Source organism: Somniosus microcephalus, chromosome 14 (assembly GCF_052327205.1).
Source record: "Somniosus microcephalus isolate GS21.2 chromosome 14, FLI_Smic_1.0, whole genome shotgun sequence".
NCBI lineage: Eukaryota > Metazoa > Chordata > Chondrichthyes > Squaliformes > Somniosidae > Somniosus > Somniosus microcephalus.
In genome coordinates this window covers 87,970,240-87,998,184 of record NC_141000.1, presented here as the reverse complement: position 1 = coordinate 87,998,184, position 27,945 = coordinate 87,970,240, and the positions used below count along the sequence as shown (strand labels likewise).

At 46.2% G+C, this 27,945-nt stretch overlaps 1 protein-coding gene across 1 annotated transcript in view; it reads right to left on the bottom strand.

Moving 5' to 3' along the window:
* tmprss7 (transmembrane serine protease 7) overlaps nucleotides 1-27,945 on the bottom strand; it is a 96,960-nt gene that overhangs the window by 15,930 nt on the left and 53,085 nt on the right. Inside the window, exons 9-14 of the mRNA XM_086006896.1 lie at nucleotides 22,248-22,354; nucleotides 21,157-21,293; nucleotides 17,452-17,559; nucleotides 6,341-6,451; nucleotides 6,143-6,259; nucleotides 5,146-5,317 (exon numbers count right to left, since the gene is read on the bottom strand). Of these exons, the coding sequence (XP_085863022.1) occupies nucleotides 5,146-5,317; nucleotides 6,143-6,259; nucleotides 6,341-6,451; nucleotides 17,452-17,559; nucleotides 21,157-21,293; nucleotides 22,248-22,354 (752 nt within the window). The remainder of the gene's footprint in view (nucleotides 1-5,145; nucleotides 5,318-6,142; nucleotides 6,260-6,340; nucleotides 6,452-17,451; nucleotides 17,560-21,156; nucleotides 21,294-22,247; nucleotides 22,355-27,945) is intronic.

Below are 27,945 nucleotides of genomic sequence, written 5' to 3'. Positions count from 1 at the left end.
TCCCTGCAGCTTCCCCCAAAAAACAAAACAACTACGACCACCGAGGAACGGGTCTAACGGGCGCCCCGTGGCCGCGATGGCGATCGGCAACGCGGGCAAGTTGCTGTTTATCACCGATACTCTCTCCGGTCGTCGTTTTCTGTGCGACACCGGGGCGCAGTGCAGCATATTACCCGCGTCCGCCCTCGATGTGCAGACCGGGATTCACGGCCTCGCCCTCGAAGCGGCCAATGGCGGAGCGATTCGGACCTTCGGCAGACGGCGGGTGCAGTTGTGTTTCGGGGGCCAACGTTTTTACTGGGAGTTTGTGACGGCCAAGGTTTCGCAACCCATTCTCGGCGCGGATTTCCTGTGCGCCAACAGCCTCCTTGTTGACATGAGGAACCGGCGGTTGATCAACGCGGCAACTTTTCATTCTATCCCTTGTTACCGCAGTAACACTACGTCGCGCACCGTCGCCTGTGCTTTTCCGGCTCCGGATGAGATCGCTCGCCTGCTTGGCGAATTCCCCGACCTGACCAGACCCACTTTCTCCTCCACAGCCACAAAACATGGTGTGGAACACCACATCACCACCAACGGCCCCCCGGTCTACGCGCGGGCCCGGCGCCTGGAACCTGGCAAGCTGGCGGTCGCAAAAGCAGAGTTCGCGACCATGGAACGGTTAGGGATTATTCGCCGGTCAAATAGTCCCTGGTCTTCACCCCTCCACATTGTCCCATAGCCTGGTGGTGGATGGCGGCCATGCGGTGACGATCGACGCCTAAACGACGCCACCACTCCTGATCGGTACCCGATCCCCCACATCCAGGATTTCTCCGCCCATTTGGCAGGGAACACTGTCTTCTCGAAAGTCGACCTCATCCGGGGCTACCACCAGGTCCCTGTTCATCCCCAAGATGTCCAGAAGACTGCAGTCATCACCCCATTCGGCCTTTTCGAGTTTTTAAGAATGCCGTTTGGGTTAAAGAACGCCGCCCAGGCTTTCCAACGCCTGATGGACTCCGTGCTGCGGGAACTCAAGTTCCTCTTCGTCTACCTGGACGATATTCTCATTGTCAGTCCCACTAAAGAAGAACTCATCTGTCACCTTCGCACCCTTTTTCGACGCCTCAGCCAACACGGCCTGATTATCAACCTGGCCAAGTGTCAGTTTGGCCTGCAACAAATTGATTTCCTGGGGCATCGCATCACTTCAGAGGGAGCGGTTCCTTTACAAGCGAAGGTAGAGGCGGTGACGTCCTTTCCACGCCCGCAAACCATTAAGGCCTTGCAGGAAATCCTAGGCATGGTAAATTTTTACCACCGTTTCGTGCCTAAGGCAGCACTACTCATGCAGCCCCTGTACGAGGCCCTCAAGGGCAAGACTGGCAAAGATACGGTAGACTGGACGGTTGACATGGCCCGGGCATTCGCCGACACCAAAAGCGCCTTGGCCAATGCGACTATGCTGGCGCACCCGCTGCCAGGAGCCACCATTGCCCTCACCACCGACGCGTCACACTACGCAATCGGCGCCGTGCAAGAGCAGTGGGTGAACGGGACGTGGCAGCCGTTGGCATTCTTCAGCCGTCAACTACGGCGGAACGAGAGAGCATATAGCACGTTCGACCGGGAGTTGCTCGCTCTTTTTCTGGCCATCTGCCATTTTCGCTTCCTCCTGGAAGGACGTCCCTTCGCCGCCTTCGTGGACCATAAGCCGCTCACCTTCGCCATGGCCAAGACCGCCGAACCGTGGTCATCCCGACAGCAACGTCAACTGACCTACATATCCGAGTTCACCAGGGATATACAGCATGTGGCCGGTAAGGACAACCTGGTGGCCGACTGCCTCTCCCGCGCGACCGTCAATACGGTTCATTTAGGCATCGATTACGCCCTCATGGCAGCGGATCAAGCCTCGGACCCAGAAGTCCAGGCCTACAGAACCACCGTCACTGGCCTCCAGTTGGCCGACGTCAAGTTCCATGCGGCAGGTACCACGATCTTGTGTGACGTCACCGTACGGGACCCTCGCCCTGTCGTACCGGCCGTCTGGCGCCGCAAATTGTTCGATGCCATACATGGGTTGTCACACCCAGGAATGAAGGCCTCTCAGAAGCTGATGTCAGCAAAATTCGTATGGCACAGCATGCACAAGGATGTCTGCGACTGGACCAACACCTGCGTGGTCTGCCAAAAAGCCAAAGTACAGCGTCACATCAAGGCTCTGTTGGCCGCCTTCACAGTTCCGGAGCGACGGTTTGACCATGTCAATGTGGACCTGGTGGGTCCACTCCCACCCTCCCATGGTTTTTCACACATCCTGACCATGGTTGACCGCACTACCAGATGGCCAGAGGCGGTTTCTCTATCATCCACTACTTCAGCGGACGTGGCCAGGGCGTTCATTTCCACCTGAGTCGCCCGTTTAAGAGTGCCCGCTGATACTTCTTCAGACAGGGGACCACAGTTTTCCTCTGAACTCTGGAATGCAGTGGCCCAAGGGCTCGGTGTCAAATTACACCGCACCACAGCCTACCACCCACAGGCGAATGGTCTCTGTGAACGTTTCCACCTGTCACTGAAAGCCGCCCTGAGGGCCAGCCTCCAGGGCGCTGGATGGGCAGACAAGCTACCGTGGGTCCTGTTGGGCCTTCGCACGGCCCCCAAAGAAGATCTTCACTCGTCATCCGCGGAGCTGGTGTACGGTCAACCGCTGCGAGTACCAGGGAATTTCCTACCAGAATCGACGAAGCCTTGGTCCGCGTCTGACCAGCTTACTAGTCACTGAGAGGCGGCCAGATGTTTCGCGCTGGTGCCCACTTCGCACCACGGGCTGCAGAGTTCGCACGTTCCAACGGAGCTTCACAAGGCAGAATACGTCTTTATTCGCCACGATGCTCATAGGGATCCACTCAAGGCCCCATATACTGGTCCCTTCCGCGTGTTGGAGGCAGGGGACAAAACCTTCAAGGTAGATGTCGGTGGTAAACCGGACCACATTTCAGTCGATCGATTAAAGCCGGCACATCTGGACCTCAACCGCCCCGTCATGACAGCACAACCGCCGAGACGAGACGGCAGACCAAGCGCAACCACCCGCCAGACCACCAGCCGCCCAGCAGCCTCCACCTCAGGAGTACAGGAGTCGTTCCGACAGGCTCATCAGACCCCCTCACCGTTTGACTTTGTCCGTTAAAGCGAATTCTGGGGGGGCGCATGTGGTGGAGCCACTGAATGACTCTGGGCAACTGTACATAATTCCCTTTAACGATGTTCTAACACCAGCCTAAGCTTGTACCATTGTGTTAGACATTACTTTGTTTGTATATAGTGTTTGTATGCACGGGGCGTGGCCCCTTTAAGAGCGCGGGAAAACGCGGGCAAACGCGATGACGTCACGTCGCAAACCACGTGACTGCCCAGGCAGTCCTCGTGGAATCTCCATTTTGTTAAGACCTGTTTTCGTGGCTCTCCTGTATCGATCTCATCAAACTGTTTGAACTCGTTTAGTTTTACATTAAAGACCTGTTTGAGTGATCTCCTGAGTCGACCTCAGTTATTAGTTAGGAATTCATCAATTCCTACAAAAGGATCAATTTTCTTTGATAACCTTCTTGCTGTTATAATACTGAAAGAATTCCTTACTGTAATGGAGGCTAATTAATAAAATTATCAGATGAGCAACAGGGTGGCACAGTGGGTTAACTCACGATCCGTTCATCTCAGAGATCCCCAAAGTCTCCTTTCTTCTAGCTGTAATGGGGTGTAATTGGTCTTCAGCAAAAGCGTGAAATGAGTGATAGAGAATTGACAGCGTTCACCAAAGGCCAATTTCATCCCAGCGAGTCTTAAAATGAATTCAGCCAGTGTCACCAGTTACAAGTAACCATTGATTGATCAAGTGTACCCCTTTGAGAACTATAAATAGGACAGATGTCTCCCAAATGTGATCCTACCCATTGCTGGGAACACAGAGCCACTAGGATGCATTGCCTCATAATGGAGACACAAAGCATGAAGGACCGTCTGTTTGGGGTCAGGAAGGGAGCTGGAGACTCACCAAGAATCTGGTATGTTATTTTTAGAGGGAGGTGGCCATGACAGCAAGTGCTAAATCCTTGAACTCATTTGCAGTGCAAGAAGTAGTTTAACCACCTCACCAGGGCAGCAAAGTCAAGATATCTGCTCCCATGACCCTTTTTTGCATTCTCTTCATACATGTGGCATTCCATCATTCATTACCCTTACAGTATCAGAGGAGTCAGTGGTGAAAGTGGGATCTGACAGTGGAGAAAGGAGGCTCTGCAGATATCAGGCTCTGGCTCTCAATCACATGGACACAGATGTCCGGGGTCCTACTCTTAAAAAAAAGGATGTTGCATGAGCGTTACACTTAAATGGAGGCACTGAAAACTATTGCGGGGGCCTGAGAAAGATGGAGGGATCACGCCTAAATCCAATGTCAATATATGAAGGAGTGAACATGACTATCTAGAGCAGATAGTGGCACCACAAGCATCTGCATCCATCCTCCACCTGACAGATCAGTCAGTGCATCCACAGAAGGTGTTTTGACCACTGGCCTTCAGACCTTGTGGAAACATTCTACTTCCTGCTCTTGTTCTGCCTCCATTATATGTGGGAATACCTTCAGCGAACCCTATGGTAAGGGCTCTGTGTCAGAAGGGTGGGAAGAAAAAGATTTCCCTGCCCGACGCTGTTGAAAGGCAGCTTACAGAATACTTTCTTAGTTCCACAGCCAAGAAAATAATTTTCTAATCGATTCAGTCAAAGTGATGTTTCAAAGTTTGTGGACATTAAAGCCTGTGAACCCAACCATTTCCTGGTTTGACAATTCATGTCGGTAACTTACTCCTCTTTTCTACAAGCTTAACTAACTTATGTTGGCAAATTCTGGTGTAAATGGCAGAATTTCTGTGACAGCAGCTTGGACACTCATTATCCTGTCATTTGTATAACTGCACTAGTCTGGGGCTGGTGCATCTTCTGTCAGCAGCCAATTCTACCAGAATTCGATATGTAATTTAGAATAGATGTAATTCTGACTTACGTCTTAAATTCCAACCCTCTACACCAGAACTACTTCATTTTGCACCAAAAACACTCAGAATTTGGGGTAATAATAATCTCATAGCATACTTTTCCCCTTGAAAGCAATGTGCTGCAGATAAAAGCCACTCCTTTGTTATTACTGAAGCCCCACAATATGGTGACCCAGAAAAGTGAAGGCTGACTTGCCAAGGCCACTCTCCATCGCGAGCATTGGATCCTCCTACGATTCGACTGTCCTGCTGCCTCTTATTACCACACTCTGCATGGTAGAAATAAAAACAAACAATTATAGCAAAACTGGAAACTGTGGTCAATGCTTGAGCTTTGATCCACATGCATCTCATTGAAACGTATAAAATTCTGACATGGCTAGACAGACTGGATACAGGGAGGATATTTTCCCTGGCTGGGGGGTCTAGAATGAGGGGTCACAGTCTCAGGATATGGGGTAGGACATTTAGGACTGAGATGAGGAGAAATTTCTTCACTCAGAGGGTGGTGAACCTGTGGAATTCTCTACCACAGAAGGTTGTGGAAGTCACAGAATATATTTAAGAAGGAGATAGATAGATTTCTCGACACAAAAGGCATCAAGGGGTATGGGGAGAGAGCAGGAATATGCTATTGAGATAGAGGATCAGCCATGATCATATTGAATGGCGGAGCAGGCTCAAAGGACCGAATGGCCTACTCCTGCTCCTATTTTTCTATGTTTCTATGTTTCTAGTCACATTACGACCATTGATCAAGTATCTTCTTCCTGCTCATTCAGGCAATCAATCTGAATAATTTCCAATAGCATTTAACTGGGAATATTAAATTACTACTAGTGGTAAGTTGATATTGAACATCAGAATATGCAGCATTTCCAACGTGATGGCAATTAACCATCTAAAGTGACTTAATGACCTCCAAATTGCTAAGGTCAGCTTCTATTTAAGAAAATAATTCCTCAAAATTAAAACAGATTTTAAGAAAACTCCGCTGTGCAATGATGTGACTTTTCAATTTTGCCAAAGTTATATAAGTAGGGTGAATTAATCTTCAACAGTGAATTCCCCCATATAACAGCTATGGTACTCACCACAACTCATTTCATCACTTCCATCCAAGCAGTCTACAGTTCTATCACATTTAGCATTCCTCTTCTGAATACACAGATTATTCTTACATTTATAAGTGATGTTTGTGCAGGGCACAGCTGAAAATGATGATTGAGATTTTAGAATTTTAAAAATATGAATCAATCTGTTTATTTTACTCATGTTAGTTAAATACTCACAGGCTGTGCAATTGAGTTCATCGGTGCCATTCTCGCAGTCTTTGACTCCATTACAGATGAAGTAGTGATGATGCTGTGGAGAACTTGTGTTGCACTCTTTTGGTGGGGGAGCTAAATGAAAAACAGCCATAAATAAAATAAATAGCCCGTTATATAATATATAATATAGCCTCTTTATGTGGGACACTTTAGTAGGAATGAATGTGACACTTTTATTGGCCCAGAAATTCGGGTTGGGGGCTTCCCGTGGGTGCAAGCCCCGATATGCACTTACCTTGCGCGCCGGCCGTTGAGCTGTGGGCCCGCGTGGAATTGCGATCCGGGGCCTGGTCCAGCTGCCGGCGCGCAGTGCTTGCGTATCCCAGGGGCGCAGTTAGTTCGATGTGTCCCCTGGGATCACGTGGGCCATGGGCAGCCAATCGGAGCAGGGAATGCTCCATTCATAAGTCTGACAGGAAGTGCTGTCAAGACTTATAAATACTACAGCCCCAAAATAGCACTAAATCTTCAAATAATTTTTTTTTATTCACATTTTTTAAATAAACTATAAATTACATGAAATAACTATTTTAAACAATAATTTAAATTTTTGAAAAAAATAATTTTTTATTCTAATGGGGCTAAAAATAAACTTACCTTGCTTTAAAGTATTTAAAAATAATAAACCTGTGGAAAAAATGTTTTAATTTTAATTAATTCACCACTTACCTTGTAAAAAGCAGGCCTTACGCCTGCTTTTTATATTTCTAAATTCTGCAGGCTTACCCTCCCGGAGAAACCTGTAAAAAAAAACGAAGTTCGATGCGCACGTGCAGCCTCCCCCACGCACGCGTTCGACCTCTGAACCTCTTCGTTCAGAGGAACGGAAGTGTTGGTTTCCCACGCATGCGCAGTGCATGCAGGAAACCGGCACTTCCATCGGGCCTACGGGTGAGTACGCCGTGCGTACTCACCCATGGAGACCCGAATTTCTGGGCCATTATATTTTTCCTTTTGCGCAAAACCTGTTTTTCATTGGCACTTTTCTGTAACTTATAAATAATAAAAAAACACACAAGTTTAAATAAATATGCTGGCAAATATGTCCCTATATTCACACGGATATACATATAGGCCTTGAAATTACACTGTGCGACTATTATCATATGGATGCTTATTTGTATGAATTTTCTTTGTCCACTATTTTAATAGAGGCATCAGGCCATTTAAAATAAATGGATTCTCTCATTCATGGAAGTCAAGGGCAAAGGAACTTCATAAAATTGGCTAATTACTCGTGCAGTAATATTAACACTAATTTCAAGGCCTCTCTTTTTACAAAATTTATGACAGTAATACTTTGTTTTTCTATTATTTCAATCAACAAATGTAATATCTAAGTGTTGTATTATGCTCTGTAATTATTTACAAAGAGGAAAAAATATTTTGATCATTATTCCAAACACATTGCTATGACAAACATTATTCCTAATCAACAACAATAACAACAACTTGCATTTATATAGTGCCTTTAACGTAGGAAAAAATTCCAAGGCACTTCACAGGAGAGTAATCAGACCAAAATTGACACTGAGCCAAAGGAGGAGATATTAAGAGAGGTGATTATATGCTTGGTCAAAGGAGTAGGCTTCAAGGAAGGTCTTAAAGGAGGAGAGGTGGGGAAGCGGGGAGGTTTACGCAGGGGAATTCCAGAACTTAGGACCAAGACAACTGAAGGCACGAGTGATTATAGCTAAAACCTCATAATAGTCAGTAAATGACTAATTTGTACCTAGAACTAATTTGGCAGAGTTTTTAATAAGATTACATATGTATATGCTTATACACAAATACAGATCCATATAGGTAGTGCAAATCTGGGTAGTGGTCTTGCTGAATTTCATCTCTCTAGGGGTGCTGAGGATATTTATAAAACCCTTGCCACCACCGTGGCCAAGGTGAGCTTATTCAGCACAGACCAGCGATCAACCCTTTCTAGTCTTTATTGTTCAGTTCCACGCTAGACAGTACATTTACCAACATAACCTTCAGAGGAAGCTCTGGTATCAAATTAAATACACTGGGACACTGCCCCAAGATAGTGGCTAAATTTGTCACCCATTCATAGTCATTGGGTGTACCCTGAACAGGGTACAACTTGGTGCACGATAGGGAGCTATACCGCTTGAAAGACATGTTACTGGATGATGTACATCTTCATATTCTGTGAACTTTTACTTGTAATGTTTTGTGAGGTGACACTGGATCATTATTTGGGTAAATGATGTGATACTGTCTAGAGACAGGGTGTGGCTGTGCAGATTGTAGAGCTGCATTTTGTGGACAGAAGTAATACTGGATGTTACAGTTAGAATGGTACAGAAGAAACATAAGGGAGAGTCATCATGGAAGCAGCCAACTCAGCAAATATGTTAAGTGGGTTCATTAATCCAATGCTGCATTCTTAAGTAGCCTGTAATGAACACATTAAAAATATCACTGGTGAGCATTATGTTTAATTTCTTCCTAATCAGTTGAGTGAAATAAATGCCTTTATATCTTGCATTGTAAGCGCCTCTTACTTGATTTATTGTCAAATGTTAGCTTGCCTCAGCGATAGTGTTGCATAAATTATGTTAATTATGAATCATTATGCTATGCTAACTAAAATTGAGGGCTGGATTTTCTCAATGGAGACATGATGGAGGCGGGACTGCTGCTTGCCGGGTCTATGTCCTGCCTCTATCAGCCTCTGGTCAACCAGCGGGATTTTCCCCTGATTGACCTTGTTAAGACCACCCAGCGGGCTCAGCAGGGGGAAGTCACTGACAGAGCACTTCAACATCTGACGTGCCATCTGTCAGGATTTCTTGAAAGAAGAAATGTCAGTGTTTGACAGCTCTGTGAAGCTGTTAAACACTGACATTCTGTGTAGTTTGATGAGTCCTTGTGTTCAGGACTCATCAAACCTTTCAACTTTGCAGAAATCACCTGGCTGTTGGTTTGGAGGATCCAACAGCCAGTCTGTGACATCTACAATGAAGATGTTGGGACTCCGGATCCACCACGGCTGAAGGCTGTAGGCAGAAACAAAGGTAAGTGAACATTTTATAACACTTAGCACTCACCTTCCATACTTACCACTCCACACTTGCACCCATCACTCACCTCTACATCTCACTTTCAGACCTCTCCGACCCCCGCAGACCTCATTCACATCTCCTTCATTCCGGCGGGGTTCTCCGAGGTCGGGAAGCCTGCACTTGAAAAGGTAAAATGGGGCTAATCCTTTTTTCTGCCTGTTAACTACCTGTTAACAGGCAGTTAAAAGGATTTAATCCCTTTCCTGCCTCGAGGAGACGGGACCCGGGGCAGGAGGGCTTCCCACCTCCTGGCAAAAGGGCACGGAGGCGGGATGGGGGCGGGTTTGCCAGTCACCCCACATTCTGCAACTTTACCGGCAGTCCTGCCTCCATACCTGCCTCCTTGGGGCTGACAAAATCCAGCCCTGAGTTTCTGTAAAAATTGAACTACATGGGAAATGGTTAAATGCCCAAGCCAATCAAAATATATGTGCCTGCAAAAGAAGGATATGGGTTATGGTTGCAATGGCTCCAGTGAGATTGTAACAAGGACACTGCTGACGTAAAGACAATTGTTCAAAATTTGGATATGTAGAGAGCAAACCTATACGAAGATCTGTAAGTTGCTGAAGAATAATGAAGGGCACTGGAAGTATATGAAAGAGAGTGTAAGCAGATAGATATCTGCACTCAACTCTTGCAAATAAAGGCCTGCTAACAAATAAAGAGACCAAGGGGCTGAAATTGGTCTTCAGCGGCAGCGCAGAATGGGTGATGGCAAATTGGCAGCTTGTTTTACACCTTACTCGATCTTCTTTTCCAATGGAAATTGGGCAGGGTGTAAAATGGGCGAAGGGTGAAGAAGGGTTTCGACCTGAAACGTTAACTCTGTTTCTCTCTCCATGGATGTTGCCTGGACTGCTGAGTTTTTCCAGCGTTTTCTGTTGTTATGTAAAATGGGCTGTCGGTTTGTTATCACCCATTTTGCGCTGCCGCCGAAGACTATTTTCAACACCCCGCGCCCCCCCCCACCCCCTCTGCCAGTAAAATAAGTAAGTCATGAGAACTAATCGTATCAAGAGGGTTATAAAAGCCTGAAGAAGATAGGTGACATCGCTGTCAAGGGACAAGAGAAGCGAGCGGCATGCTAGAAGATGATTGTCTCCAGGAGAAGAACCCCTGGTCTGCGTGGACATAAGTATATGAATGCAAGTTCGATGTTATGTAATGTAACAAATGTAGGCAAGGTTAGCTAGCATTGAATCATGTAATTGAATAAATAATGAAGATTAATCAAACTCAATGACTCCTCCTGTTCTTGGGTTCAAACTAATTGGCAATCAAATATACCAGTAACCGCAACTACAGCTGCAGCATGGCTGGTGGAAGGCTGCTGAATTTCAGTGGAAGAGACTGAAGATGGCCTTCGAGGACGACCTCAAGCAGCTCTGGGCCTAGAAGGCCCAGCTTCAGACTGCACCATCTCAGCATGGGCGGCAGCAGTCTGGGCTGGCTAGCTGACAGGCAAGGGCACTGGCGGAGTGGGAAGGGTGGGAGGAAGAATGCTGTCATCCTGAGAGAGAACATAAGAACATAAGAAATAGGAGCAGGAGTAGGCCAATCGGCCCCTCGAGCCTGCTCCGCCATTCAATAAGATCATGGCTGATCTGATCCTAACCGCCAATCTACTATCACAGAACCATCTCCTGAATCTAACAGAATTAGACACACGAAATAGGAGCAGGATCAGGCTACACGGCCCCTGGGCCCGCTCCGCTACCCACAGGGCCATGACCGATCCGAACCTAGACTCATGTCCAAATTCCTGCCCGCTCCCCGTAACCCTTAATTCCCTTTACTTCTAGGAAACTGTCTATTTCTGTTTTAAATTACTAAATGGAGCCACTGTCACTCCCCCGGGGCGGCGCCTCAGCATTCCTAGTAATCTGTTGGAGGACAGAATATTGGACTGCTGTGACACCCTGCAAGCCCCTTTGAACACTGGTATCCACAGCCATGATGGCAACAGTCTGAGCTTGCAAGAGAGCAGTCTGAGCTTGCATGGCAGCAAGCTGAACTTGCATGACTTCAGTCTGAGCTTCCACTGCAGCACTCAGACTTTTAGTGGAAGCTGCCTGATCTGCAATGGAAGCTGAGACACCTGCCATCAGATGCTGCATCATGGGTGGATCCACAAGTGTGCTAATGGAGTTGCCCACCACATCCATGTTGGAAAGGATGGGCTCCAAGCTCTGCGCAAAGCCCTGTGCCAAGTTGGTGCTGGACTCCTCCATGCTCCTTGCAATTGCACGCAGGCTTTCTGGCAGGCTTCCCAATGCACCAATCATTTTGTTGTGTATACCCATCAGCCTTCTTGTGTAGCCTGGCCCCTCGAAGTTCTCATCTGAGTCCTCTGCAGCAGAACCCTCGTGTGCGAACTCACCCTCTGGTGAGCTGGCACCTGCACTATCCTTGCCCCCTGCCCTGGCTGCAGCACACTTGTGCCTGGTGTCTAACCATGTGCAGATCCTGCCTCTAATCTACCCTCTAAGATAAGTGCAGTGTCACTATCTGATCTGGTGGCTGCGAGTGTGAAATCAAGTTGCACTTCTTGGGTATCTTAAAGGAAAAAGGCACAAGGGTAAGGTTGTGGTGAGGAGAGGGAGAGAAAGTAAGAGGTGCATGCGTGGACCTCTGCAGCTTGTAAGACAGAAGAGAGTGTGGGATGAGGAGGAAGTGGGATGTGAGAAGGAGGATTAGATATGAGGATACCGTCATCTTCAATGGTTTCAGCCCCGCTGCTGACCACGGTCTCGGCAATGGCCGTTCTGATATAGGCCAGCACCGTCTCCTCAGGGCTAGACTCCTGGCATTGACCTCCACGGCTATCTGCTCCCACTGCCTTTTCACCGTGTATCTGGCGGGCCTCCTGAACCCCTGCAGATACAGGACGTCTCTCCTCCTTTCCACCTCCTCCACCAAGACCTCCAGTGCACTGTCAGAAAACCTGTGTGCTCACTCTCTCTCATGTTCAGCCATTCTTCTGCCTTTCCCAGGTCAGGACTCCCAGCACCTGCTCCAGCCACAATGCACCTCCCCTTTAAGCAGTGCAGGCTAGCTTTAAGCAGTGCAGGCTAGCTTTAAATAGTGCTAGCAAGATACAGTTTTGGGCCCCCTGCTGATGCACGCAGCCAATCAACAGTGCTGGCTGCACACAGAAATCATGTAAATGTGCAGGCAGCACATAGATGGCGTCCTGCCTACATTACATCCAATGGGCATGGGTTATTCGCGCATCGCAATCCCCGCGCCCATTTTCAGGGGCTATCCAATTTAGCCCCCAAGATCTCTTCATAGCACCATTCTAAAATGGAAGCAATGACAGCTAAAAAGTACACAACCCCTTAACTTGTGCAGAAAAAAATCTCTTTTCATAAAAATGGGGTTATAATCTTTTTGGTTACAATATCCTGGCTCAGTCTCTTGTTTTCCATGATGACCTACAATATATTTAGAAAGCCTTTGCTTATAGTTCTCATCTCCAGCCCTGCCATTTTTCTCCCTTGCTCTTGTTGCAGTTGTTTGATTGTACAGGTACTAGCAGCATGTCTACACTCACCCAAGTGGCCATTTTTTATGTGTGAAGCTAGGTAATGATTGCTGGAAGGCTAATTCACCATGGAGGGTATCACAGATGTGTCCCATCCTGCCCTCACCTGACGACCACATGTGAAACTCTTCAACAATGGTCAATGCACAGAAATCAAGGGGTGGGAGCCCGAGCTCAATTGTATCTTGTAGCACTCTAAATGGTCCCCTTGCTAAGATTAACTAACTCATCCCAACGTAGGGATACAATCAAGGGCCTTCTGTTCTGTATAGCTCAGTACTACACCATACAATGAAATTACTCACTGAACTTCAGTTTTTGTTTAGAGTATGGCATATAAGGTGGTGCTGAGAAATAACCTGTAGTTTCATTCCTTGCCGCCCATACCACATTTCATAGAGAGCGGAGTCTGGCATTCAGGGCCATATATTTGAGCTCCATATCAGCAGTAAACAAAATGGATACACTTTCACCTGTACTCAATATTACAAAAGGTATCAGCTGCATTGTAACTCGACTGTGGTCACGAGTTAGTACCACAATAACTATTTTAAAAATCCCAGAAAACGTGAGTATATTTCTACCCTGCCCCCTTTGTACCTTGTCCCTATATCACAAAATTGAAAAATATATAAGGTTAAGGCCGGAATTCTAACATTTAACCTTGTATTAACCTTTCTTTGTCTCACTACTGCTATAAGTAAATGTTATACAAGAAGTAATTTCCTCCAAACTTCACAATTTCATTTCCAATATTCATCGGAGCAGAGATTTCTAGGTCAGTGCTCAAAAAGACCTCTGTAATATCATAACTGATGTTTGTTCCTGTGTTACTGCCAAAAATGATATTTAAACAAAGGACAGCTGTATCTAGCTCACTTGTCAGAACCCATGTGGCTATTTGAAAAGTGCCAATGCAAAAAAACTAAAAAGAAAACCGCTCACGTGTTATCAAGTTATTCCTGAAAGAGAGCTCTTCTCTTGTTGGTCTCATTATCTTCAAAAACGTTTGCTAAATTTTCAGCACAGGAGGGAGCATTATGTTTTCAGAGGTCACTTCTGATGCTTGACATTTAAGAACATCTTCTATTGAAGACAGATTTTTGCAAAACAATGGAGGAAGTGTTTGCTCTCGAGGCAATGTTACTATTGCTGCTATGGTTCAATATTTCTTTTCATTGGAGTTGCATGTGTTTTATAGGTATGACCTGATCTTCTGTACTATTGATGTGGAGTACAGTTGTGCTGTATATCTTGGTCCCATTCTAAGCCTGCCAGCACAGCACAGCAGGAGGCCAGGGAGTGAAGAACACCAGCAGCAGCAGAAGATTGAAAGAGTGGCCCAGGGCACAGGTATGGGGTACAACATGTTTAAATTAAAACCACTGGACCTCAAGGGAAGCAGCACTGGGAATGTGGCGAACAGGGATAGCAATTGTTGAGACAGAATTTTTCTGTGCTTTTCAGTCAGAACGCTGTCTTTGGCGGGACATTTTTCTTTGCTCACTCGTATGTCTTAAAATCACCAGATTTTTTCGAACAACTTGACAGCAAGATTGGCCGTACACAGAGGATTCCTAGACTTTCTTTTTGTAAGCTCCATCCTACCTGTCCACTCCTGTATCAGGCCCAAGAAGAAAGTGGCAGCCTTAATTGCATTCTGAGAGTTGTAGTCTTTCAGGGTGACATACATATTAACCAGTAGGAATTGTAGTCAACCAGTGCAGCATACACAGACTGGCACTGATGCTTCTGGGAATCTGCTACCTGGTGAGCCTCTTCATTCAGGCAAGCCCCAAAATATATAATAGAACCCGGGGAATGCCGCAGAGCTCAAAACCCAGACTTCAGAGACAGGCTTTTGAAGGGATACCGAGGCGTTTCTGGCATACAATGGTTGATTTTATGGTCTTTTTAGTGCTTTTTTTAAAAGTCCAAATTATAAATGTATATTCATCTGGACAGAAATCAAAATAATCACTGGAATCACTTTGAAAATTAAATGATTGAAATTGCAGCATCTCAAGTGGTTGTTTTTTTGTGGGTACCTTGCTGATCTATATTTTAGAAAATCAATTTGCTTAAGTTACTTATTTGAACCAAAAAAAAGCAGGACTTTAATTTTTTTCTGGTAAGAACAGATTGATTGAGCCAGTTACAGATTTAATGTGTGATGCTCTATACGCAAGAGTTTAATGCTCAAACCTAATGAATTTTTATTAGTTTGATTCAGTTTGACTTTGAATTTTCCTCCACTGTCCCACTGCCAATGGGCAGGATTGTATCTGAAAAAGAAGGCAATATTGGGGTGTGTTGTGGGGGGTGGGGGTGGGGGAGCCAGGGAGTGAGGCCTACTGCTGCCTCACTACCCCAACCTGAATTTCCCTGCCTCTGCCGGGACCACTGCAATTCACTCCTTCCCCACCCACCACATGCAAATACTGGGGGTGGGGCAAGACCTGGCTTTCAGGCCCATTTCTCTCCCAATCTGCCAAGGCCTTCAGTCACTGAGCTGCTCCATTCTTCAGGGTCCTGTAGCCTCTTTAATGCCACTTCCAGCTGTTCGAGTGCTGCAAGGGGCAGTCCTGCTGAGCAACAGCTTCATTTTCCTTGGGGGCCACTGACGAGCTTCTACTTGCTGATGAGAATCCCACTGGGAGCTTGCTATAAGTACATAATAACCCCCTTACCAAGGATACTGGCTGGGGTCATGGAGGGCTCAGGACTGAAATGTGTCACCTCCTCAAATTAACCCCTGCATTCACAAAACTTTGAGATATTTTGGGTATTTATAACCTTTTATACTATAAATCTTTCAGAATTTACAAGTGAATATTTGGTGGAGCATACACTTTCTCCAAACTGCAAAAAATATTTCTCAAGCAGGATGCTTCTTGGTCAAAAACTTTGACAACAATTTGAGGGCAAGGGACCTCAACATTATGTTGCATTCATCTACTCTCTAGATAACTCTCAGTAGCCCCAAGTTTCATGAAGTTAATGAGCATTTCAACTGGCTGATAGGTCAAGACTCCTGGCAGTGGAAGCTATAGTGGTGTGGAATCATTTTACATTGTAGTAAGCTTGTCCAGCAAGTAAAAATACTCAGCAGTCCACATTACCACACAGAGCAAAACTGAGCCAGTGTTTTGCTTTTAGGTATTTTGGGTATTTCAACAGGCCCAGATGAATTTCTACCCCATTAGCTTTACTTTTTCATTATAGTTATTCTTTTGTATTATAGTGTATCTAATCTGCATTAAAAGTTGTCGAATACATCAATGTTTTAGTGAAGGAATGGCTAAAAATTGACCAAAAGGGATTTATTTGGGAAAATACAAACTTTGGTCTACTTTTGCATGGTACAGGTTCAGGTGGGTGTGTCCCATTTGCATCATTCCAATAGCCAAGATGAGAGCCTAACATTGGCTCAGATTTTGCTGTAGCAGGGCATCTAATGGCATCTGCCATTAGTTAGACTTGCCCTTGCATGTTTTGGTTTTAACATTTTTTGCATGTTGCTGAAAGTGCGAACTGATAATGTCACAGCGAGGGAAACAGGGCATCTGGGACCTGAGTGAACAGGGCAAGCAACTGTGTATCTCCTTAACCAATCGGATTGAAGGATTTTGAAATTAACAGAGCAAGGACTGAGCAGGAAGTGTAAATTAGAATGGGTGAATTCAATATCGAATCAGATACAGAAAGAGAAATAAAGAGAGGGAAAGAAAGACTGGATAAGAGAGAGAGGAAAAGAGACAGAAAGGAAAAGTACTTTTTTTTAAAAATTACATTTTTAAATCTCCAACAACAATTAATACCTGAAGGACTGAGACTCCACACTTGTAATGGTTAATTTTCAGTGCCAGAGAGATTGATTGGCAGTAATTAACACTTATCACGTTGTCACACTTGAAATGACAAGACTTAACTTTCTATGCCGAGTTTAGTTCATATCTGCTGTGCAAATACGGCAACTTCATGACATTCAATGCATGTCAATGGTGAGGCAGACAGCGAAATGCCATTTTTGTGAAGTTAACAGCGGAGTGGCACAACTCGGACAGCAATCTTTGGATATTGGCATTTAAACGCGCATCTGCTCTTTGCCTGAAGTTGGTGTAGCAATTGCGCATAAATAACGGTGAGCGCCATTAGCCTTGCCGTTATTTTGACGGCAAAATCTGACCCAACGTGTACATTTTTTTTTCATCATGCAAAAATGACATACTGCAATCAGTTTTACAATTTAGGGCTCCCAGTGGAGAATTTTGTGTGGCAGCTGTGCACCTCAGAAATTCGTGCACAGAAGTCAGATTGCGTAATTTGCAGCCTGCACGATTTTCCAGCCATTAGGTCTTCCATGCATAAAGTTCGCTAGCTACCTTTTCACGAAGTCAATGCACCTTTAAGGCAAAACATTCTTTGGAGGTACCTACAACAAAATACTTCATCACTCTCATCAAAGCAGTCATCTGATCCATCACAACGTTGAGACTGTCGGATGCACAGACCAGTGGAGCAGACATAATATCCATTAGGACAAGCTTTAGAAAAAAAAATGAGAATTGAGTTCATTTAATCTGCACAATGTTAACATTGTCCTGGAGGAAATAAATGGAAAAAACAAAGTCATTAAAAGAACAACTCCACCATACATATGAAGTAACTTACCATCGAAGTCAGATTTTGTATGTGTCCAACTGAGCAAATTTGTTCATGTCAGAAACTGCATGTAATTCTCTGTGGTATTTGGACCAGGAGCAAGGGGTCATACCTTTCATCTTATGAACTGTGTTTAATATATTTCCCAGATATATTTTGCAGTAGTAAACAGAAAGTTCTGTTGTGATCATTTCTTTCAGTTTAATCATTAATTTATTCTGCAGTCATATATGAACAAAAAAGTATAAAAGGTGTTAAAAACCGCATATTTTCCCTCAACGGTGGTGCAAAGGCAATTCCTGAGCATTTCTCTGGAGAAGGAAGGTATAATGGTGTCATTCAGTCTCCAAAACACAAATAAGCTATCAATTACAGAGATGCCAGCCTATTGCTTTCAATATGGAGATTTTAAAGGGGGGATTTTAACCTCCCTCCCCCGGCAGGAATGGAGCGGGTGTATAATTAAAATAGCCTTGGAATAATTACCGCCGTGTTCCTGCTCGATTCCCGCCCCCATCACCATATTAACCAAGCACTTTTCATTTTAGGTGGCCGAGGCTCCCGCCAGAAGCAGGTGGGCACCTCATGAATATATGCAAATCAGGGTCCTTTGATGTAATTAGGACCCTAATGCAATATTATCATGAAATAACAGAAGTTGCACCCAGCGCCAAACCAGTTGTGTAAAAGCTAGCGGGATTGGTTTCAGAATGCCCCTGGTAGCAGTAATTAAAGGCGCATTCAGATCGTAGAGATCTGTGTGCTATTGTGCTTTTGGATTTCCACGGATATTGAGGTTGCTTATTTCTGACTTTTCTTTGCATTACTTACCCTGAATAAGCACTCTGAGCTCATGATGGGCGCCATTCTTGCTGCTTTGACGTGGATGGAGGAAGAAGACCAGTAGCAGCAGGCTGGACAACCAGGAGGAGTAGCAGTTGGGCCAATGAGGGAGTCTGCTCGTAGAAGGCTTGGCCAGCCCCACAGGTTCGATAGGTCGAGTGAGTTTCCTGGCTATGTCTGCGGATCAGCGCATGAGGAGGCTGTGCTTCACCAGGCAGGCTGTCGCTGATCTCTGCACCCTCCACGTGGCCAATGCTCGGCAATGGCTGTGAGAGTCACCACCGCTCTTAACTTCTTTACCTCAGACTTGCTACAGGGGACATCTCCCACATCTCCCTCTCTGCACTGCAAAGCTGCTGCTGCTGACTCCACATCAAATTTACTTACCTTTCCATATCTAGAAAACCTCTCTCGAAGGCCTGCTCCTGCTCCGCTCAGGACAGCCCAGTTCCCCCGAGGGGCCCTGAAACAGGCTTTAGGTCTCTCATTAGCATATACAAGGAGCCTAGCGTCTGTTTTAGGCAGCTGCTGGCAGCCGCAATGGGTCCCCCTCCTGCTGTCCTCTACCCGCCTAGAACTTAACTGGTAGGCAGTCCAAAATTTGCTTCTTCAGTCGGGTGAGCTGCCTCTGGACGCTGGTATCGGCAGCTCACCACGATTATATAGATGAGGCCCGAGCACCAATTTCTCGCAATCCTCAGGCCTCCGTATTTGGGCACAGAAACCGTTCACTGTGCCTATTTGTTGCCTGAAAATCTGTCTAACTGAAATTCTAGGCTTATAGGGCTCTTGGTTTAGGTGCCTGTATGCCTGGGGGCTCCCGACAATATACCCCAGAGAGAGTCTCCTGCGTCATTGTAATGCACTGCATCTTGTTCAACCTCCAGGGATTGCATTTGGAGGAGGCAGAGCAACAGCGACAGTCGTCATCATCTGACGAGGAAAACTTGGGTGAAGACGAGAAAGAAGCCAAAGGAGAAGGGCCACCACAACGCCTTGCAGCCAGAGATATCGGGATGAGTTAATGAGTTAATTGCTTCAGGTGACCTGATCATTCCCCTCCCCTGAAATAGTTACACAAACCCACTCTGCATTAACAGTTCTCCTTACACTCTTCACCACTCCCTTATTCCTGCATTAGAGAACATCGAAACCATTCAGCCAACTTTCATATGAATGACGTACTGACAATGCAGACTTGGAAGCTGCTATGAAAAGACACTGCAGACCAAAGTGCCAAATATGAAAAGGTGATTAATTTAATACCAAACACAATAATTGCCTTGACTTAATTTCTCAGCCACATGCCAACCATAGTGCCTTTCTCAAAAGATGGTTTACTAACTCGGCTACTCCTACAGAATGGTACAGGACTCAAAGAAGTCTGTCTCAATGGCCAGGACCCTCTTCTGTAGAAACACCAAGGGTTAGCAAAAAAGACTTGTTCAGTGGAAAGATGTAAGGAGCAGCAAAGATCTGAGATTGTGAAAGATCGCATGTAGAGAAACACCAGAGTGATCAGAGATAGACAGCGAAGACCAGCAATAAGAAAAGTAAAGATTAAGCAGAGGTGAACAGTATTGCCAACTCTCGTGAGTCCATCATGAGAGATGCGATTTCAGAGTGAAACAAAGCTTCACTCACGATCTCGCGATGTAATGCCTAAATCTCAGATTTGTGTATGTGCGAAAAGAATACATGATTCATGAATCGCTTATATTTTACGCGCATGTGCAAATCAGCGTATTTTTTCCCCCTGTGATTTAGGCACTTCTGGATTCAGAAGGTAAGTCAAGGACCTCACCTCTGCAGTCACAATCTGCTAAAATATTTGAAAGGGGCATTCCTCCACATTGTTAGCTACTCTTTCTCATCTCTGGAACATGAATCACTTGCATGTGATGTGATAAAGACCCCAAACATGGCATTCCGCTCCTTCAAAACCGACTGACTGAAAGCTCTTTAAAACAGGGATACTTCTTGGAGTCCTGTACCATTCTGTATCCCCCTCAATAACCAAAAATGCAAAATGTGCAGGGGCCTTTCTTTGGACCCCACTGCTGCAGTCTCTTCCTTAGACATTATAAGGTGCTGCCTCTCATGGAGTCCCCTGACAATTGCCCTTGGTCGCATAATTTTATAGGGATATAAATCTCAGTATTTTTTACACTTTCAATGTTGGTATCTCTACAATTATTATCTCCGTTTCATTTTTATCTCTGGCTTCCTTCTTTCTTCCACAGTAGCCACGATGGAGCAAGAGGTAATTATACAAACCATTACAGTTTCATTCTGTGATTGTTCAACAGGATACAAGGCTAACAATGCCCCATTTTACCTTCCTCTCAACACTGATATCAAGAAACACTCCATCTGGAAATCTATACAGAAACTGATAAAAAAAAATAAGTTCCAAATGTAGAAGGCAGATTCAAGTGACACATTGCCCTGTGAATGTAACGCATGACCGTCTGGTTAAAGCAGGAGTCTAATTCTTCTTCTACCATGCTGCCACATCTGCAGTTCCTGACATTCTTAGCTTTGCTCAGTTAGATACAGTAGGCAAACAGTCAGCTATTCTACAGTTACTGTAAGTGTACAAACACATTTAAAATAATTAATAAGAAGATCCTTACGCTGGCTGATGTTGTAACTGCTGTACTCTGCTAGAAATGCCTTGTCTGATTGTTTTCCACTGCACTGGAACATGATACTGACCAGGAAATTAGCTACGTGGAATACTGTCTGGTGATCTATTTGATAACCGCAGTACCTGTATGAAAAGCACATCTCACAATTACAACGTTGAACAGACCAATATTTTTCAATATTCTAATTAATATTGGAGCTGGATCGTAGACTGAGAAAAACATGTTTTGATTAGTAGAGTAATAATCTTTTCCTGAAAATAATAAATATTTTACTCAGCAGTTTGTTAAGGCTTTGTGAATGAGAGGGGCTGCTGCAACCTTAACTGAGAGAACCTAAATAATTAGAGCTAGTTTAGACAACCTGCGAAAAATAGCTTCATCCACATCAAAGTACGCATTTTTTTTGAAACAGGAAAGATTTCTATTCAACAGCCTCACAAACATATGCCTTGTTTATGCTTTACCCATTCCCCTCTCTACCATCACCATGTGGATGCATCTGGGGCGATTTTGTCTCATTCTCATTTTACATAAAGTAGATTTTGCCAGCCACCAAAGATTGCAGGTCAGCTACATCCTATTACCCAGAATTCAGGACATTTATATCATGGTTAATAGGTCTACAAATGTCCTGCTGTCAAGAGTGGCTTCATAATGTATTTCTTATAACATGCAGGCATGTGGGAACACCACCACCTCCAAGTTCCCCTCCAAGTCACACACCATTCTGACTTAGAAGTATATCACCGATCCTTCATCGTCGCTGGGTCAAAATCCTGGAACTCCCTCCCTAACGGCACTGTGGGAGTACCTTCACCACACGGACTGCAGCAGTTCAAGAAGGCGGCTCACCCCCATCTCCTCAAGGGTAATTAGAGATGGGCAATAAATGCTGGCCTTGCCAGCGACACCCACATCCCATAAAAACGAATTTTAAAAAATCTAACACTTTAAGCTGGTGAGTTATCACTATGTAATAAATGGCAATAGAAAAGGCTAACATAAAAATAAAATACGTAAGTTAACTCTTTTACATAGGTGCAATCTAAATAATAATGAAAAATCCCAACACTTGCATTTTTTCGTTTATTTTCCACCAGCCGTGATCGCATCGTTCAAGTCCCTTTTCCTTCACGGTGTAGTTATGAAATTTCAACGCTAATCCAAAAGAAGGTGTAGAAGTCTGATGAACACACAACACAACATTGGTCAAAGTAATTTTTGAGATCGTATACCCCCTTTTTAATTTATATTTTCCTTATCCCTCCTTTCCAATTTAATCCTCCAACCATGATTTCAGGACATGGTAGGTCACAGATTACCCAAAAGTATAACCACCATTTGTTAGCACAGTTACACTGGAATATTTCCCCTCCCTCCACTCTGACCCATTGAATATCCTATCTCGGTGAGGTGAATAGTCCATCTAGTGAACCAGCCATAATATGTCTATATTCTTTTCCAGGTATTGCAGGTTAGCTGCAGTGAGAGCCAGATTGGTCTGGATTCTGCACTGCACCTGTAGGAATAATAGAAAAGCAGAATATTTTTTAAATGGTGAGAGACTGGGAAATGTTGGTATTCAGAGGGACCTGGGTGTCCTTGTACACAAATCACAGAAAGTTAACATGCAGGTATAGCATGCAATTAGGAAAGCAAATGGTATGTTAGCCTTTCTTACAAAGGGATTTGAGTATAAGTGTAAAGGGGGGAGAAATTGGGTATCTTTGCACCTCCCATTAGCGCCTCCGGGGGTGGGGGCGCTAATGGGGCGCTACCAGCTTAGCAACCGGGCACGGCAATAATATCGATGCCCACGAAATTGAAGTGAAGGTTTGTGGCGACGGTACCCACTAGCACCACGTTCCCCTGTGGCCAGAGATTGTGGCATCATCTAGCTGCGCAGCGCCCCGGTAGCGCCCCGACTCAGAAGTTCACTCTCACCCACTGCCTGAGCACCTGCCATTAGCAACAACAGGTAGACGAGGCGGTTTGCAGTTGGATGAGCGCTGGAGGAGCGTTATATAAAGGCATCAACATCAGTTTATTTTTAGTCGGCAAAGACTGCTGCCTTGTCAGTTTGACATAGACAAACAGGCGTTTTGAGCGATTTCAGCATTTTTCAGTTGAAGGAGTCTTCTGCCTCAGAAAAATTATTCACTTTCATTTAGGTGAGATTTGAAAGTGCAACATTTCCATACTTCACTGGGGGCTGTACTGGCGCTGGACCTCGCATGCCAGCGTCAACTTCGGAGTGGCGGAGGCAGAGAAAAAGATTGCAAAATGTGGCCAGAGGGAGGAGGGCCAACAGGGCTCTCAACAGGAGGCCTTACCCTCCCAGGGTATTCCGGCAGCATTTCTCCTACATCAATCTCACTGAGGAGCAGTGTCTTAGAAGGCTCCGCTTCACCAAGGACGTGGTCACCGAGCTCTGCCACCTCCAGCAGCCAGACCTCAAGCCTCAGATCAGGAACAACACTGCTCTCTCAGTGGCAGTCAAGGTCACCGTCGCCCTCAATTTCTACGCCAGCGGATCCTTTCAGTATGCAACAGGAGATATAGAGAACATCTCGCAGTTCGCCATCCATTGCTGCATCCGCGAGGTCACAGAGGCTCTCTACAGAAGGAGAAGGGACTACATTTCCTTCCCCATGACCAGAGAGAAGCAGCGTGAGCGTACATGTGGCTTTGCCAGGATAAGGGGATTCCCCATGGTGCAGGGCGCCATTGACTGCACCCATGTCGCTCTGTGGGCACCTGGAACAATCCTGAGGTATTCCGTAACCACCTAGGCTACCACTCACTTAATGTGTAGTTGGTGTGCGACCACACACAGCGAATTCTCACTGTCAATGCCCGCTATCCTGGCAGCAGCCACGATACTTTCTGATGTAAAAAGACTACTGAGCACTTGGTTTGAGTATAAAACAAGGCTTTAATCAACAGTTTCAGAACCATGAGATTCTAGTTACATCACTAGTTCCTGGTTACAGAAATATCCTGAGCAAGCTGGGCCCACGCCCGAGTATTTATACTCCTTGGACGGCGCCACCAGCTGGCCGCCCAGTGTTACTTCATGAGTTATTTCTTCATGAATGATGAGATTCATGACACCTTCATCCTGTGCCAGCTCTGTTCCAGCCACTACATCAAGCTCGCGGCTGGCTGCTGGGAGACAAGGGCTATCCGCTCTCCACCTGGCTCATGACTCCCCTCCGCAAACCCGACACTCCTGCCCAGCACTCATACAATGAGAGCCATGCCGCCACCATCATCGAGCAGACCATCGGAGTGCTCAAGCAACGGTTCCGCTGCCTTGCCCGCTCAGGAGGAGCTGTAAGGTTCTCAAAATTCCAACATTCCCCGAAGTTATTAATCAAAAGGGACCCTGGATGGACTTGATTTTAAAACCAGGGTACCCAAAAATGGCTGCGGTAAACCTCGTGACCAGGCCAAATGGGATTTTAAAACAAAGGTTCTGCAAAACAAGCAGGTCAAGGAGTTCAAGTTTTAAACTAATCAAAGACTTTGTAAGGACTGATAAAATGAACAAAAGACTACATTCCAGTCATTAAGTTGGAATGGGCTCCATCAAGCCATTAGGCTTTCTGCATTTTAAATCGGGAACCGCTCACCAGAGACATTAAGCCTGAATGGGAGCAATTCACAACTTGTCTTTAACAATGGCCAGGGTTTCGAGGCTACTTTAGACATAACGACTATCACTCTACAGGTCATTTTTATAAACATTTTTAAACATTTAAATGAGCTCACCCAAATCGGACAAAGGACTGAACTGATTTGGCGCGCAGATAAGGGCTCCCAATGGGGGTATAACTATGGGCCCATCAGGAAGCCACTCTCTCTCTTGCCTCTTCTCTCCTGCCTCCTGCCTCTCAACTCGCTGCCAGATTACAACCAGGACGGGTTGTATGAAGAAGACTGCGTGGGGCTTTGAATAAACGGGCCCTCAGTCCAGCTCATTCAACCCAACAGGATCAACCAAGGAAGAACATCAACTGAAGAAGAGCCCATCCTGCGAGGTAAAATACTCAGGCAGAGGCTTTAATATTGGGGTATTTTACCTGGATGGCACCCTTGCAGCGCGCTGGAACCACGTGACGTCGGCAGGCCACAGAGTGCACAAGGAGTGAACCCAAAACCTTCAACTGTTTTTTTTTAAACGGAGCAAGTTCTTGGATTGGTGAGCATGAAGTTCTGGCCCCTCATAGTCTAATCTAGTTAGGTATAGCGGGTGGGAATTAAGGGGATTGCTAATATAGTTGTTTTCCCTCGATTGTGCTGTGTGTTCCCCATTCCCTTTAAGTATAAGCATTTTATGTCTGTAGTATGCTGTACCAGTAATTTTCAGTGTAAGATCGTTATAATTTTTCAGTTCAATAAAATCTTGGTTCTTTTACACCAAACCACTTGTCTACTTGATTTTTTGTATCGCTGCCTGTATCTAAGTCCGGTGTCCAGAACCCAGGGGGCGAGCGATTCAAACCGCTCAAAGAAGGTAGTCAGAGGCAAAGCTGACTGACCAAACACGCCTGTGCAAACCCCCTACAGAGCCCTCCAGTACTCGGCTGAGCGGGTGTCCCTTTTCGTCGTCGTCTGCTGCATGCTGCACAACTTGGCCATCGTGAGGGCCCAGCCAATGCCACCAGGCATAGTTGCACCACCTCAGGAGGAGAAAGAGGGAGACGAGGAGGAGGAGGAGGAGAAACAGGAGCACAAACATCAGCGACGGAGGAGGCTGCCATTTAATCGGCCTTGTGGAAGGGCAGTCCGTGACCGCCTCATCAGACTTCGGTTCCAATGAATTCGAGGCCACTTCCCGGTTGCCCAGCACATCCCCATCATTCCATCAATTTCTCATTCTATACCACACCCCAAAGCTGAAATGAGACACAGCCCCAAATGTGCAACATTCCAATAATAAATTTATCCAAATTCAGCAACCACATATATACAGCAACAATATTAACTAATCACTCTTGTGCAAATCCTAACTTTCCCTCTTTACAGTACCTTTTCCTAATCTACTGCTCCTATGTAGTGTATCTCCAGTGGATGCAGCAGGGTTGGTGGAAGGCTGCTGAGTGTCAGTGAAGAGACTACAGATGGCCTTGCAGGACGCCCTCGACCAGCTCTGGGCCTGGAAGGCCCGACTGTACACTGCACTACCTCAGGCTGGGCGGCGGCAGTCTGGGCTGGCTGGATGACAGGCAGCGCCAAGTGCAATGGCGGAGTGGCAGTGGTAGGATCAGGAATGCTGTCATCCTGAGAGAGGACAGCAGGTTCCTGCTCCACTGACCCACTGCCACTCCCCCGGGGCAGCACCTCAGCATCCAGAGCAATCTGCTGAAGCACAGATTGGTGGGCTGCTGTGACACCGTGAGATCCCCAGTGGACTGTGGTGGACCCAGCGATGATGGCAACAGTCAGAGCTTGCGTGGCATCAAGCTGAGACTGCATGAGAGCAGTCTGATACTTGATGCCGCCAACCATTGCCTGCATTACAGCACTAAGATGTTGCGTCGCTTCTGCCTGTGCTACAATGGAAGCTGCCACATCACCCATGATACGCGTCATGAGGTCTGGATCTGCACAGTCTCCCTGGGAGTCCACCATCCTCTGCAGAGTGGAAATGATAGGCTCCATGGTGTGCACAGAACTCTGTGCATTGCTGGAGGTGGGGTCCTTCACATCTCCTTACCATTGCCGAGAGGCTCTCGGGCATCCTTGCCATTGCACCTATCATCTCAGAGTACATGGCCATCACCCTTCTTGTGAACGCCTCCCCATCGAGGTACTCATCTGAGTCCTGTGTAGCAGAACTCGCGCATGAACTCGCCCTCCGGGGAGCTGGCTCCCGAGCTACCTTTTCCCCCTGGCCTTGCTACAGCCTGCTCTTCCCCGGTGCATCACCCAGTGCAGACCCCTCTACTAAACTTGCCTCTAAAGATCGCGTAGTGCCAGTATCTGAGGTGGTGCCTGTGGGCGAGAAATGCAGTGACGCGGTGCTTTGCTTCTCCTCTTCTCCTTCCTCACTTTCAGTGGGAGGATCAGGGACAGGCTGGTCATCTGGTTGCTGATTCTCTGAAAGCATAAAGGCACAAGACTCATGTTGAGGTGAGGGAAGGAGGGCAGGAAGGAAGCAAGGAATGCAGACAGTATCAGGAGCTGGAAATTGGGAAAGGCTTGTGGTGTGAGGGGGAAGCAGGATGAGAGAAAGAGGGGGGATGAACATACCGTTGTTGCCCCAAGGGGGTTGACATTGCCGACGGCCGCGCCACCCACCACTTGCTGCCGAATGAGTCGCAGCACTCGCTCCTCCAGGTCTGAAAGCTGCTGGAGCTGTGCATCACCCCCACCTGTTCTGTGCTGCTCCCTCCTTTTGTGAGCCATCTTGGCCTGCAAGAGAAACAAATGTGTGTGAGTCAGAGTTCAGCTATGTGTTTGGGAGATATGCCTGCCGTAGTTGAATAGCTGTGATTGTAGTCAAGGGGTGAGATGAGGATGTGAGTTTGAGTAGGTGCAGATGCTTGGTGGGTGAGTGGTGGGGATGTGATGGTTTGTGCAGTGTGTACAGACTGAGGTTCAGATGTTGGTATGTAGGATCTGTTGAAGCATGTACACACCTTGACCACTCGAGTGAGGTTGTTGAATTTCTTCCGGCACTGTGTCAGGCTGCGTATGACCACACTACTGGCCGAGACCTCCTGGGCCACTTCCCTCCACATTGCCCTGAATACCTGGGGCAATGGC